Source organism: Littorina saxatilis, unplaced genomic scaffold (assembly GCF_037325665.1).
Source record: "Littorina saxatilis isolate snail1 unplaced genomic scaffold, US_GU_Lsax_2.0 scaffold_260, whole genome shotgun sequence".
Taxonomy (NCBI): domain Eukaryota; kingdom Metazoa; phylum Mollusca; class Gastropoda; order Littorinimorpha; family Littorinidae; genus Littorina; species Littorina saxatilis.
In genome coordinates this window covers 21903-36894 of record NW_027128892.1, presented here as the reverse complement: position 1 = coordinate 36894, position 14992 = coordinate 21903, and the positions used below count along the sequence as shown (strand labels likewise).

The 14992-nt window shown below is 42.5% G+C and overlaps 1 protein-coding gene across 1 annotated transcript in view; it reads right to left on the bottom strand.

Annotated features, from left to right (window-relative positions):
* LOC138957209 (polyamine-modulated factor 1-binding protein 1-like) overlaps positions 1-14992 on the bottom strand; it is a 63072-nt gene that overhangs the window by 27722 nt on the left and 20358 nt on the right. The window contains exons 5-8 of the mRNA XM_070328361.1: positions 11689-11784; positions 6216-6314; positions 5088-5186; positions 4429-4566 (exon numbers count right to left, since the gene is read on the bottom strand). Of these exons, the coding sequence (XP_070184462.1) occupies positions 4429-4566; positions 5088-5186; positions 6216-6314; positions 11689-11784 (432 nt within the window). The remainder of the gene's footprint in view (positions 1-4428; positions 4567-5087; positions 5187-6215; positions 6315-11688; positions 11785-14992) is intronic.

The following is a 14992-nucleotide window of genomic DNA, read 5'->3' as shown; positions in this document are numbered from 1 at the left end:
ATCCTCAAAGTTGAAATAATAATGAACTGTCACATTACTCCAAATGGCTCCTGCATGTACGAAAATGACATAGACAATTATATATACGTTTAGAGTGTAGGTATATATATATAGGTTACACACTCCAAGTTCTGAATATCAGAGGCTCGGTAATACCTGAAAATCGACCCTTGGGAAAATATGCACGATATTCAGGTCGTCAGGTGTGTAAGTTTTTTATCCCATTACTCCGACGTTTTTATTAAAAAACCGAACTTTTTGACACAAACTCTGTGAGTGCCTGTTTACTGCTCATCAAACCTTCTGCAATAGAAAATCGTGTCATGATATTCATGTGCGAAACGAGTCCCCTTTTGTCTTTTTGTTTCCAGGATTGTGCCGTTGAATGTATTTGATACTGTGCAGTTACCGGCCGGGTTCAGTCGGTTACCCGAGCTGGCATTCGTCAAAATTTCGAAAGACCGCGTTCTGATAATCTTCGCTTCACAGCTAGCGACGGGAGAGAATGATATCCGAAGGGAAGTAACTCATTTTTGACCTGAATTCAGGATTCGAAAGACCGCGTGTGTGATTTTACAAGCGATGAAGATGATTGCTGAGTTTGTGCTTATTCGAGCCTTTGTGCTTCAGTGTTCAAATTTGTATTACCAACTTCTTCAATCGTCACTTACTGATTTAGGTGAGCCTAACTTTGCAGCAGACGACAGATCTGTAGCAGACGACTGATGAGACAGCCTTGTTCTATTGAACCATATTTAGCAATCAATGCTCTAAAAGCGATAACAAATGAACAAAACTATAAGCATACTGTTTTAGTGTAAGTTTTATTTTGTCGCTCAAGATTTCGAATCAGGATGCTCTTGGGATCTAAGCGGTTGCCCATGAAGCGTACCTCGTTACGACAACTTTACTAAAGTTGTGTGCCTTGATTCACTGTGTATCTCTGTCGCTCTCTCTCGTGCTCTCTGTCTCTCTCTCAGTCTCACCGCGTCGGACAACTCATAATCTTCCCTCAGCTCTATTCACCCAAACAGATTATGTACTTCTTTGTTGTTTTCTTTATTTCTTCAATGATAATGTTTGTAGATCGTTAGCCAAACGTTAGTTCGACTTTTATACCGCAGAATATCTCAATCGTTTTGCTGAAAAAAAGTAGTCCCCGAGTTAACGATAAATATGCAGATGACCTCTAAATTATTCAAATGTACTTTGAGATCAAAGACAATGACCAATGACAGGTGAGATCGAGACTCGGTTGTGATAGGTAATCCATATGGTTGTGATGGATTATCCAGAATAATCCCCTCTACAGCTAACAGAGACACAGAGGCAGGTCATGGGATAAATATATGTAGTGTACGTAAACTACCTTGTATACGCCCCGATTATCAAGTAAACGCCCACCCCCTACTTTTGGGCGAAATTGGTGCATAGGAGGATGGACGTATACAAGGTAGTTTACGGTTCTATATAATTTTCACTTTAGACATAGAGTCACAGTACTGTTACATGTAGAAGAAAAAGCTGGTCTACATAGAAGCCATCAAAAACGTTGAAAAAGAAAGCTGAGGGTGGTGGGTTAGAAATGTTGTAAGTTCAAAGAAGTGTAAGAAGTTGTGGAAAAAAAGCCTTTGCACCCATTGATTAAATAAGATACCACATTCTACTTATTAAAAATACTCAGAAAAACAGTGTTTGGTCATATTATGTTTGTAATTTTTGAGCAGTCACTGTTGGAATATTCTCTTTCTGCGTGGTGTACGTGTGTGTGCATGTATGTGTGTGTGTGTGTAAATATTGTGTGTGTGTTTGTGTGTGTGTGTTTGTGTGTGTATTGTATGTGTGTGTGTTGATGTGGCTGTGAAAATTAATTTCTATAATAAAAACAAAACTACACTGAATTTAGCCTCTTCTCTGCACAGAGCTCCTGGCGCGCAGTTCTTAACAGCCAGAAACCAAGGGCCAGCTTTCTGGTCAGAGGCAGCTGAGATACCAGGTGTGATAATTAGTTTTTGAAATAAATGATTTCCCATACATATATATACTAGAGGAATACCCGCTTCGCCGGGTAGCCGGCTTCGCCGGGATGAAATACTTAGAGCCGTACACCGGCTTTGCCGGGTCCGAACAATGGACCCGCCAAGCTTAGGTCCCTCCCAGATTCGTGGAATGGGAACAGCACGAAAATGATTCAGTGGCCATAATGCCATTCCTGACCATATCGAGTCCCATCCTTGTCGACGAATGTAACCGTGTTAATCACCTTTGGAGGCGAACTCCACTCAAACAGGATTGAGCAATTTAGAGCTTACCTCTAAGCCCTTTTGATCTGTTATGGCTTCTCAAAGGAAGGCCAGTACATACAAATACACAAAAGCCGCCAGACCACATCACAAACAGAACTGAACAATCCACAGGTGTTGCCCACATAGAGAGAGAGACACACACACACACACACACACAAACACAGAGAAGCCGTATATATAGAGAGATAGATGACAGTGTATTTTTCGCGTGGCTATAAATTGATTCGACCTTTGCACTTTTACAGTGAGGATAATTTACGGGTCCAATTTACGTTCTGGACACTGCGGTGACCTTCTAAAAATAGTAACAGAACGCCGGGAATATCCGAAGATGCCCCACTCATACTATAGTGCACCATACGAAGGAAGGGAGGTAAACGCTGAAAACCTGGAGAAGATAAGGAAGAGTTACTTATAATGGTGAAATGAACACAAAAACCAAAATCGGTTCAGCGCGCGGACGGACAGACGACTCACTTTTGCTTCGCATGTGAGTCAAAAAGAAACCACGTAAGTACTATCTTACGAGTTACCCTTCCCTGAGTAAGTTTTCATTTTGAGAGTCCATGAATGAGCACTGATTTGGAGATAAATGACGCAAAACATCGTACGTGTTGCACACGTGCTTTCTTGGTTCTGCGCACATGCATTGACTGCATGTGTGAAATCTCATACTGTTCTTTTTTATCGCGTATTCCGCGTATGTGAATTATTAATCGTTTTTAAAATTAGAATCCAGTTCAGGAAGGAATGCGAAGGGCTCACTTCCTTCATTCTGGCTGTGGAAAGTCATGCAGATAGCAATGCGTACTCAGGGACTGATACCAAAATACAAAAGGATAAGTTGGGTGGACTGCAATTGAAGATTGGTTGCAGAAAAAACCCATTGGGGCTTATAGATGTGAAGTTTGATGTAATTGACACCCGCGGATCAGATCTCTCTCTCTCTCTCTCTCTCTCTCTCTCTCTCTCTCTCTCTCGCTCTCTCTGTGGATTGATGGTATCTTCACATGATTTAATGTTCATCTACCTTTTTGCTTATTTCTATTTTCTTTTGTCAGCCAATGGAGCTTTCTTTTCGAGTATTTTTCTTTTTTTTCTGGGTGCATGTTTCTCAGGTACTTCTCCCATCAAAAACTTGACTAAATGTAAAAAAGAAGAACACAAGTGACCTTGATTTTTCTCATTCTCAGAATAACGTCAACACAAACACAGTTTCTTCTCTTGTTTGGAGATCTGGTAGTGTTGATGAAGATGCTCATTCTAGTCCTTCGAAGTCAACATCATCGTCTGCACTGTCGTCTCCACTCTCAGCTTCTTCTGGAGCATCCCCATTGCCGTGATCGCGAGGCAGAATAGCGCCGATTTCATCTGGAAACCACTCAAGTATTTCATCATCTTGGGAACCATCCATGGCGTTTGAAATTGCGCACATGAGAAAGGACGTAACGATCGTTTCAGGTCGTATGTTCTCCAACGCCCTGCTGACCCAGTTGATGACGTTTTGCCTTCTAGGCTGCTTGAGGTTGCCAGCAGCTGCCGGTGGTCTTGCTTCTCTCAGTTCACTCAACCCAGCAGTCTCTGATGCCATCTTTAAAGGGTTTGGCGAAACCGACATCGACTGGCTGGGCTAAAGCTGTGCTGCCTGCAGGCACAAAGACCAAGTCAAATTGCTGTGCGGCAAGTGCTTCCAGACTGACTTCCTGGATTTTGTGAGCGCTGTAGCAGTCCAGAAGTAGGAGGTGACGCTCGTCTGCTGGCCTAAGAACACGCTGAATCCAGGTCAGGGTGGTGTTCCTCGTCATCCATCCATTTGTGGATGCATGCAATTGCACATTGTCTGGTACTCTCAACTGGGGAAGGACGCGAGGTCAGTGGAATGTGTCCGTTTCTCTCCCAAACCCTGAACCACCCCCCCCCCCCCCCCCCCCCCCCAAAAAAAAAACCCGGGGTGGGTGTTTGCTTTGGTAGTGACCCCTCTGCACAACTTTTGGCCCAAAATGGGGAGTGGGCGTTTGCTAGATACTGGGCGTTTACTAGGAATTTTACGGTATAATAAGAGGCAAAAATCAAACAAACTAACAGTAATTTTCATAACAATGGCCATTTTCATAGGACATACCTCTTGCAGTTGTTGCTCGGACCTCCTCACATTTTCTTGTGCCTCTCTGTCTTTGCTTGCAATCAAGAGCATGCAGAGACTCACGTTGGTTTCCAAGTCTGTAATCCGTTTGTCAGACTGACGTTTAGCCTCTTCATACTTTCAAAAGAAAAAAATGTTCTCATTAAACTTGCACTCACTCTAATGCAGGTGTAACATCATCTGGTAACATAAGGTCTTGACACTTTGAAAGTGACAGCTATAGGGTGCCCTCCACAGAATAAATGACCAAGACTGCAACAGCATTTTACGAAAGTTTCTGATCCATGCAGTCATTGAGTATCAAGGCACAGCTGACAGCAAGACTGTTGTCACAGGAAGTGTAGTAGATCACCCCCCCCCCCCCCCTCCCCTACCCCAATTCCAACAACCACAAATAGAGCCATGCGTGCGTGTGTGTGTGTGTGTGCGTGTGTGTGCGTGTGTGTGTGTGTCGTTCGGTGCACATGCAGTGTGTGTTCTTGGGGGTCTAATTGCTGCTCTTTTCCTTTTAACTGTGCTGCAAAGTAATTATAAGCAAGGTTGAATTAATGAGGGTACAATTAACCAAGAAATTAGTTACACCGTCCAGGTAGTACACGGAAGAAAAGAAAAGATAAGATATGGTTTCAAGAACTTACTTTTTCTTGAAGATTCTTCAGTTGTTTGTTCCTCTCCTCCAGCAATAACTGAAGTTCACTGCACTGGTGTTTGGAGTCCTTCAGTTTTTTTCCAGACTCCTGAATAAACACAAGTCAACCCCAAATTAAAACTAAACCAGAGTGAGGGGGGGATTTTTGCGGCCAACTCTTGCGGCAAATGTATGTCTGCTGTCGTCATTCACTTATAAGTAACACAATTTTGAGTGCCAGAGATCGAAAGATCGAAAGATCGAGAGAGAGAGAGAGAGAGAGAGAGAGAGAGAGAGAGAGAGAGAGAGAGAGAGAGAGAGAGAGAGAGAGAGAGAGAGAGAGAGAGAGTGCTATAGAACCATCTCACTGGAAGACTGCCATACAGTGTCATGTTCTTTTGTTCCAAGGCCGCAGTCTTTGGTCATAATGATGCATACTTATTTTGAACCGACGCATTTGTCTGACCCAGGTGGCCTGTTGAATTTTTGATAGTTTTGACATGAAGGAGGTCTCCTGACATCAATATTTCTACTAAAATGACATTTGGACGCATGCATATTTTCAATCCACGTCCACTTGACCTTATGACCTCTGAGGCTGGGAACATACACTGAGAAAAAATGCTGAATCAAAAAATGCAAATTTTTTTTAAAAGTTTATAACTGTAGATATATGCTCTAAACAGGTTTAAATCCGGTCGAAAAAATTTTCAGTACAAATAAGAACAATACTATTGGGGTGTGCTCGTTAAAGATCCCACGATTGACAAAAGGGTCTTTCCTGGCAAAATTGTACAGGCATAGATAAAAAAAATATGTCCACCAAAATACCCCTGTGACTTGGAATAATAGGCCGTGAAATGTAGTATATGCACCGAAATGGCTGCGATCTGCTGGTCAATGTGAATGCGTGATGTATTGTGTAAAAAATTTCATCTCACACGGCATAAATAGATCCCTGCGCCTTGAGTCCGAGTCTGGAGATACGCGCGCGATATAAGACTTCATATAATATTTAGGAAAGCATTAGCACTCTGATGTTCATGAATCTGAATTCAAATAGTACTATTAAACATTCTGAACACCAAAAGACAGAGATTTGGGCTGAACTCTGTAAGTACGTTGTATGCATATGTACCTTAACTTCATCCGTAAGTTTTGAAATTCTGTTGTTCATTTTTGTCTTTTCTCTGTCAAGTTCCCTGCGGTGTTCCCCTTGCTGTCTTTCAGTGGTAATCTGAAAAAAAAAATGTTTTAAAGTAGATAATCCACGAATAATGTTGATGTAGCAAACAAAACATGCAATAGTTAGCAAACACGGCTACACCCAAAAAGGAATATGACAATTAAAGGGCAACTGTTGGGTTGTGGCTCTCAAAATCTGTTCCTTAGAATGAGTTATCATGTAACTGAAACTATACTTAAAAGTTACTTGGTGATTTTGACAGCTTGATAACACAAGTCCAAAGATTTTAGACATGCTACAATGTCTTTAATCGAAGAAAGTTTGCATTCTTGGCCGAGTCAATGCAGCCCGCTCGAAAATTACTTCCCTTGGACGCGTGACGTCAGCCGCGGAATCGGCCGGGTTGAACGGTGCTCTCTTTATGCCGTGTAATGGGCGCAATCGGGTTGTCTAGTCAAGCCCTCAAGCATACTTCACGGGTAGGTGAAGAGAAACTTAGGATGGGGTGACTTCTCCCAGGCCAAAATTTCGCAGTAAAAAACGGAGTTCATAACATGTCTTCCGTCCCCCTCCTGCTTTTGTTCCACTTGAACCCTGTTTTTGTTCAACTTATTGGCAGATATTGTCACGCGTCGAGGAACACAAACACACACACACAAACACACACACAAACACACAGACACACACACGTGTTATCACACATATACACAGACACACACACACATACGTGTTATCACACACACACACACACACACACACACACACACACACACACACACACACACACACACACACACACGATAACCATCACAAACACAGTTTGACAAATTCATCTTTGATTTTTTGCGGCCGAACCCCCCTCCCCCCATTTTCCACACTAGATCCACTGTTTCATCTTTGTCTTCGTCTCTCTTCCCTTTATCTTTTCTCGTCTACCTACTTGAGTGAGTAACTGAAGATGTATTATCATCATCATCTCTTTCCTAGATTTTCCCACCGACAGAGTTGGCTTTTGTCTTGAATTCAGTACCTCACACGTACACGGTAATTGGTGTGACACCTCAAGCGGACCTTCTTCATAAGTGTACAGTGTCTGCTGACCAGGGACACGAGGGTCTGTGGTTGAGCAACTTTATGGTTTAACCGGGTGGACTGGAGGAGTAGCAACAGCATGTGAACCACTTTAGAAATGACTTGTAAAGGTTGCAGTCGGTCAGATCAAAGAAGAGAAAATGGGAACGTGGGTCTTGAGAAGATACCACCATCCTAATACTTTACTTTGTGCAAGAATCAATGACGCGTACGGCATTACAGATGTCCAGCTGTAGTCTACATTGTACTGTAAACTTCACAGCGGCCTTATCGGCTTCCTCGAGTGACGTCACAGCAAGGCTAACGCTGCGGCGTCTTTTCTTGCGCTGACTTAGTTGTCGGACGCGGATTTTGAGTCGTTTCGGCCTGCCAACTGCTTCGTTTTTTTGCGGATTGTGAGAACTAGCAGAAAGTTTCACGCATTTTAATGGTTTCAAACTAATGATGAAAGTGTCTTCTTCTGGACCAAATCAACAGTCTTTAGTTGAATCAACTCGGAAAACTCTTAAACGCGTTTTTGCACGCGACTCCGCGCATTTTTGAGACCAGGCAACCCGACAGCTGCCCTTTAAGGCCTGCAAACACACAAGTGAAATTACCAATGACAAGGCCAAACAAAATGGACAATAGGTCAGGTAAATTTGTTTTAACTTTAGCTTTTTCAAGGATTAAACTTAAAGCATCAGCACATGTGCATTTAAAAAAAAAATTGTGCAGTAACTCGTGCAAGCTGTGTCCCCTAGATTTCATAGAAGAGTAGGAGCTTTCCTTCTTTAACTAAGTCATTTTTAGAAGTACAAAATGGTGTCAATTAGTCCCACCAAAAAGTTCTAGGGTCAGGAGAAAAAAATAGGGTCTGCTGTGGAACTGGAAAAACTGAAGTTTGCTAAGCCTAAAATATTAACAAGTAATACATGTATTAGTCTGACGTTAAACACCAAATAAAGAAAGAAAGAAAGAATGTATTAGTCTAAACTGAGCAAACAAATTATTGCACCCATTTTCGTACCCCAACCAAAACATTCATTCCAGTGTTGTTTTATTCAAACTTCATATGCCATTAAAGGCCCTTCACTTGGCTACCTTGCACACTTTTCGGATCACAGATTTCTGTTGTAAGTATCACGTGACCGCTACCCAAGTAAGGGTACCCCCCAAATCGACCTGTCAATAACGTCAGGTACCAATTAAAAAATCGACAAAACTTCAGAATAGGCGCAGCTTGGCAACTTTCACATACGAGAAGAAAGAATAATCATTTTATTTTTCTATCTAGAACAGGTTGTTTTGGTTTGTTATCTTGCGTATCTCTTGTGTTATGTCATTTCTACTGATGCAGGTGTGGCACGCACGAGCAGTAGAAAACGAGAGGATTTTGAGGGGTACCATGACAAAAAGCGCTTTATTTCAGCAATGCCTTAAAGTATTAATTCGAAACTTTTAGGAGCTGAAGTCTACATACGAGACTCACCCTGTGTGACATTTTGGATCACTACATGCTTGTACTCAGATGCTATGCGCTCTTCCGGAAAATGTGTTTAAACCCATCACAGATTTGTGAATTTAAATCCTAAAAATTCATGACTTTGCATGCATACAGACAAATGGTTGTTACAAGAACGGCCAAAGTTTCATTTGGGTATGGCGACTGACGGACATTTGCTAGCCATGTAAACACGAGAGAAACAAGTCGCGTAAGGCGAAAATACAATATTTAGTCAAGTAGCTGTGGAACTCACAGAATGAAAGTGAACGCAATGCAACGCAGCAAGACCGTATACTATAGCATCGTCAGTCCACCGCGCACGGCAAAGGCAGTGAAATTGACAAGAAGAGCGGGGTAGTACTTGCGCTGAGAAGGATAGCACGCTTTTCTGTACCACTCTTCGTTTTAACTTTCTGAGCGTGTTTTTAATTCAAACATATCATATCTATATGTTTTTGGAATCAGGAACCGACAAGGAATAAGATGAAAGTGTTTTTAAATTGATTTGGACAATTTAATTTTGATAATAATTTTTATATTTTTAATTTTCAGAGCTTGTTTTTAATCCAAATATAACATATGTATATGTTTTTGGAATCAGAAAATGATGGGGAATAAGATGAACGTAAATTTGGATCGTTTTATAAAATAAATTTTTATTTTTTTTTACAATTTTCCGATTTTTAATGACCAAAGTCATTAATTAATTTTTAAGCCACCAAGCTGAAATGCAATACCGAAGTCCGGACTTCGTCGAAGATTACTTGACCAAAATTTCAACCAATTTGGTTGAAAAATGAGAGCGTGACAGTGCCGCCTCAACTTTCACGAAAAGCCGGATATGACGTCATCAAAGACATTTATCAACAAGAAGGGCAAAGCCCATACGACTCACATGCTTGACCTTGACCTTCAGGGTCAAGGTCAAATAACTAAACCTAGCAATGACATCATACACTAAGAACTGCTTTACACATTTTTCCTACCAAAATACATGTGACCTTGACCCAAGGTCAAGGTCATCCAAGGTCATGCAACACAAAGCTGTTAATTCAAGACATAGGAAGTACAATGGTGCTTATTGGCTCTTTCTACCATGAGATATGGTCACTTTTAGTGGTTCACTACCTTATTTTGGTCACATTTCATAAGGGTCAAAGTGACCTTGACCTTGATCATATGTGACCAAATGTGTCTAATGATGAAAGCATAACATGTGCCCCACATAATTTTTAAGTTTGAAACAGTTATCTTCCATAGTTCAGGGTCAAGGTCACTTCAAAATATGTATACAATCCAACTTTGAAGAGCTCCTGTGACCTTGACCTTGAAGCAAGGTAAACCAAACTGGTATCAAAAGATGGGGCTTACTTTGCCCTATATATCATATATAGGTGAGGTATTCAATCTCAAAAACTTCAGAGAAAATGGGAAAAATGTGAAAAATAGCTGTTTTTTAGACAACATTTATGGCCCCTGCGACCTTGACCTTGAAGCAAGGTCAAGATGCTATGTATGTTTTTTGGGGCCTTGTCATCATACACCATCTTGCCAAATTTGGTACTGATAGACTGAATAGTGTCCAAGAAATATCCAACGTTAAAGTTTTCCGGACGTCCGGACGTCCGGACGGACGGACGACTCGGGTGAGTACATAGACTCACTTTTGCTTCGCATGTGAGTCAAAAATGAAAAAAACGTTCGGGGATATCAATCCCAGGAACTCTCATGTAAAATTTCATAAAGATCGGTCCAGTAGTTTGGTCTGAATCGCTCTACACACACACAGACAGACAGACAGACAGACAGACAGACAGACACACACACATACACCACGACCCTCGTCTCGATTCCCCCCTCTACGTTAAAATATTTAGTCAAAACTTGACTAAATATAAAAATGGAACGTTCAGGACAAAAAAGCGCTATATTTCAGCAATGCCTGAATGGATTGCTTCAAAACTTCCAGGACAGTCTTACGAGACATACGTTACAGATATTTGTTGAGATGAAATGCAATCTTCCGGAAAATGCTATAAAATGTGTCATAAGTTTAAAGGTCTACATCCCAAAAAATCAGGACTTTGCATGCATACAGACAAATACATGTTACAAATACTACCAAAGTTAATCATATAAATACAACTACTAGTTTACGTTTCCTAAGTCCTGTAAATATGATCAAATATTTTTGGAGGATTGCAGTGCGACAGTCATGTCCAGTCATCCGTGACCGTAGCATGTTTTGAGAGGCATTCAGCGATAACCGCTGTTAATAGCAAACAGCCTGAACGTTCCATTTTTTTTTCCTGTGTGTTTACATGGTGAGCAAATGTTTGAATGAAATGACACAGCAATGAATGTTTTAGTTGGGGTACAAATATGGGTGCAATAATATTTTGCTCAGTTTATCACAATCTTTGACTGAATTCCCTGCACAACGAAAACCAAGAAGCTGTGAATATAAAAGACATGCAAATATAATTCAGTGTTTAACACAAAACAGGTACTAAGAATACATTTGTGAACATTAATTGTAAACTTAAACCGGGCCAAAAGATTATTACACTGTTTTTAATTTTGCATCACAGGCATAATATCAAACGCTATGGATTCTTGCCTTGAACACAGTTCACGAAGACTTGAAATGTCCAAATTTACTTGTGAGAACTTACAACGATTAATGGGGAAACCGAATAAGGAAGAAAAATATCCAATAATTCTGATACGCAGACGAATCAGGCATTTTGGAGTTTCTGGAGTTTTTCAATGTTTTATCTTATATAAATTTGGCAGCCAAATAACCATGCTGTGTACTATATTTTGCTGGAGGGCATGTAAGCATACCTTCAAATCCTTCTCTTTGTCAGCAAGTTGTTGTCTTGAATCTCTCTTAATTTCTGCACATTTTTCTCTCATGGCTTTCAGCTCATCGTCAGATTCCTGAAAGAAAGAAATTAGATCAGACATTAGTTGGCTAGAAAGAATGAACAAGAGATCAGGCAAATTTGCATGCAATTCACCATATTCATACATACTAATAACTGAATTAGAAACACATAATCTGCTATTCTATAGCTCCCTTAAACCATAACAACAACAAAAAATGTCCTTCCATAATGCAAACTTGACTCCACTGTGACCTTGAATTTTGACCAAGAGCGAAATGTGCGCATGCGTCAAGATAGACGTGTTTTGGAAATTTCTCTCGTCCTTGCATCGAATTTATGTGAAATTCAAAGTTTGTGACTAAAGACATTAATATTAGGGTGGAAAGATCGTCAGTTTAGACAATTGTGCAACGGACTTTGGTACTTTTACTTGTTTTTTAGAAACTTTGTGGACCTTATTCGGAAAACTAGCCCGTCAGTGACTCGAGTGAGTACCCGCCATTTTCATTCTCACTCGATTGTGAACCAACCCTGTTACGTTTGATCGTATCATCGTAAATCAGCTTTCAAACATTGTGAAACTCATCAGACACACAAGTGCTGATACGGATAGTGTATGATGTGCTAGCACAGATAATTCATTCGCCGCCGTCATGCCACCTCGGCACTGTGAATGATGTGACAGTCACGCGACACTGCCACTATTATTATAGTAGGCCTAGACTTTTCTTTTCTCGTACACAGTGAGACAGTGCCGCAAATCTGATAAGATCAAACCAAAATGTGTTCATTCAGGCTCGCCTTCGGGCTTCTTAGCTTGTTCTTGTTTTTCTGCCACATTGGCACCCAGCGATCACCACACTTTGACCTAAAAACACCAGGGCAGTGTACTGGGAGAAACATCAGGAAAGTGTTAAACTTAGACTCAAAGCAGCCTCGTCGTCAAGCTAGCGCTCTTGCTTTGCTCTCTCTACTACTTGCTGGAGATATTCATCTCAACCCTGGTCCACGCGGAAAGATCTACTACCCTTGTGGTTTGTGCGATAGGGACGTTGAGTGTTGTGACTGCATTCAGTGTGATGACTGTGACATCTGGTTCCATAAATCATGTATTGAACTATCTACGCCTGATTTTGAAGCCCTTCAGAAACCTAGTGCAGTGTGGATCTGCCCGAGATGTGACAGCCTAAATTGTAGCTCATTCACATTCAGAAGTTATTCTCTTGACTCGGATAACTACTACTCCCCCCTCCAGTGCCTGGATGGCAGCATTCCTTCCCTAAACCAGAGTCGCGGATTTAGCCCACTTAAAACCAGCAGCCCCCATGGTGCTTACCCCACCCCATCCACGGCAAGCAAACATCGACCTGCAACAGCATCAGCAGGCAGCCGGAACACCAGTCTCCATGATGAAGACTCACCACGTTCACCAACCCCACCCCCCCGTGACCCCCCATCCTGCCACTCCGCAAACGCCAGCTCTGTATTCGACCTACCCAGGAAGCAGAACTTACGGATAATGACAGTCAACTGCCGTAGCATCGAAAAGAAGAAGGCAGAATTTGCTGCTGTCGTGAACTACACTAAGCCGGACGTTATCTGTGGAACGGAATCATGGTTGAAGTCAGACGTGCAGCAGAGTGAAGTCTTCCCTGAGGGATACGTCAGCTACAGGAAAGATCGCAGTACACTAGCTGGTGGTGTTTTTATATTAGTGCACAAGAGCCTGGTATCGTCACTCCAACCTGAACTTGATGAGGACTGTGAACTGATCTGGACCCGTATTCACCTACAACGAAACAAAGACCTATCAGTAGGGTGTTTTTACATGCCTCACCGCAACCAACGCGACCTCGATGAACTGGATGTATCCTTGTGCAAGATCACAGCTGACAACCGCCAAGAACACGTACTACTTGTGGGCGATTTCAATTGTCCCAACGTGAACTGGAGCAGTGGCGCTGTAGAGGCAGGAGCTCCAGAGAGGTCAGTGCAGCAATTCCTGGTTGACACCACCACAACCAACTTTCTCACTCAGATTCATGACCAACCAACGCGTGAAGACAACATCCTCGACCTGGTCTTCACCTCAAACCCATCACTCTGCAAAAGTTCCAGGTCAATACCAGGCATATCAGACCATAGCATCGTCATCACCGATGTGGATATCCACCCCCATCGCATCAAGGAAAAACCAAGGAAACAACTCATCTACTCAAAAGCCAGATGGAGTAACATCACGACTGAACTAGACCACCTAGCAGAAGAGATCAACACCATGAAAGAACAGGGTGAATCTGTAGAGGCCATGTGGACCCGCTTCAAATCGTCACTCATGGCTGCCGTCGAGCGTTTCATACCATCCACACTCCGGCGAAGTAACTACAGCCTACCGTGGATCAACCGCAAGATGAAGAAAATCCTGCAACGCAAGAAGAGGCTATACAAACAAGCTAAAAAAACTGGCAACTGGACGAACTACAGATTCGCCCAGAAAGAATGTCGACGCCAGATGCGGCAGGCGGAGTGGAACCACATCAACTCCACCATCGAGGAGAGCCTGAAGACAAACGACACCAAACCCTTCTGGCGATACGTCAAGTCACGCAGACAGGACAACGCTGGAGTCTCGCCACTCTACAAAGAAGGCTCCTTACACAGCGACAGCACCTCCAAAGCCAAGATACTGCTACAACAGTTCCAGTCCGTCTTCACAAAGCGTGATGACTCTCCTCCACCAGAGTTGAAAGGCACCCCAGTCCCCCCACTTGAGAAGATTACCATCACTACCGAAGGTGTTGCAAAACTCCTGAGGAACCTCAAGCTCAACAAAGCATCGGGACCAGACGGCATACCAAACCGCATCTTGAAGACGTGCGCTGACTCCATTGCCCCATCCCTGACGGCGATATTCACCACCTCCATCGAGTCAGGCGAGCTCCCGAAAGACTGGCTATCAGCGAACATATCCTCTGTCTACAAGAAGGGAGATAGGAACAAAGCTGAGAACTACCGCCCAGTATCCCTGACCTCGGTCGCCTTTAAGCTCCTTGAGCACATCATCTGCCACCATCTTCACAAGCACTTCGAACAACATGGAGTGCTATCCAGCCGCAACCATGGGTTCAGGACCGGCCACTCATGTGAAACCCAGCTGCTCACCACCATGCAGGACATTCTGTCGTCCCATGATGCTGGCCACCAAACTGACGTCGCCATCCTTGATTTCAGCAAGGCCTTCGACACTGTCCCGCACAAGA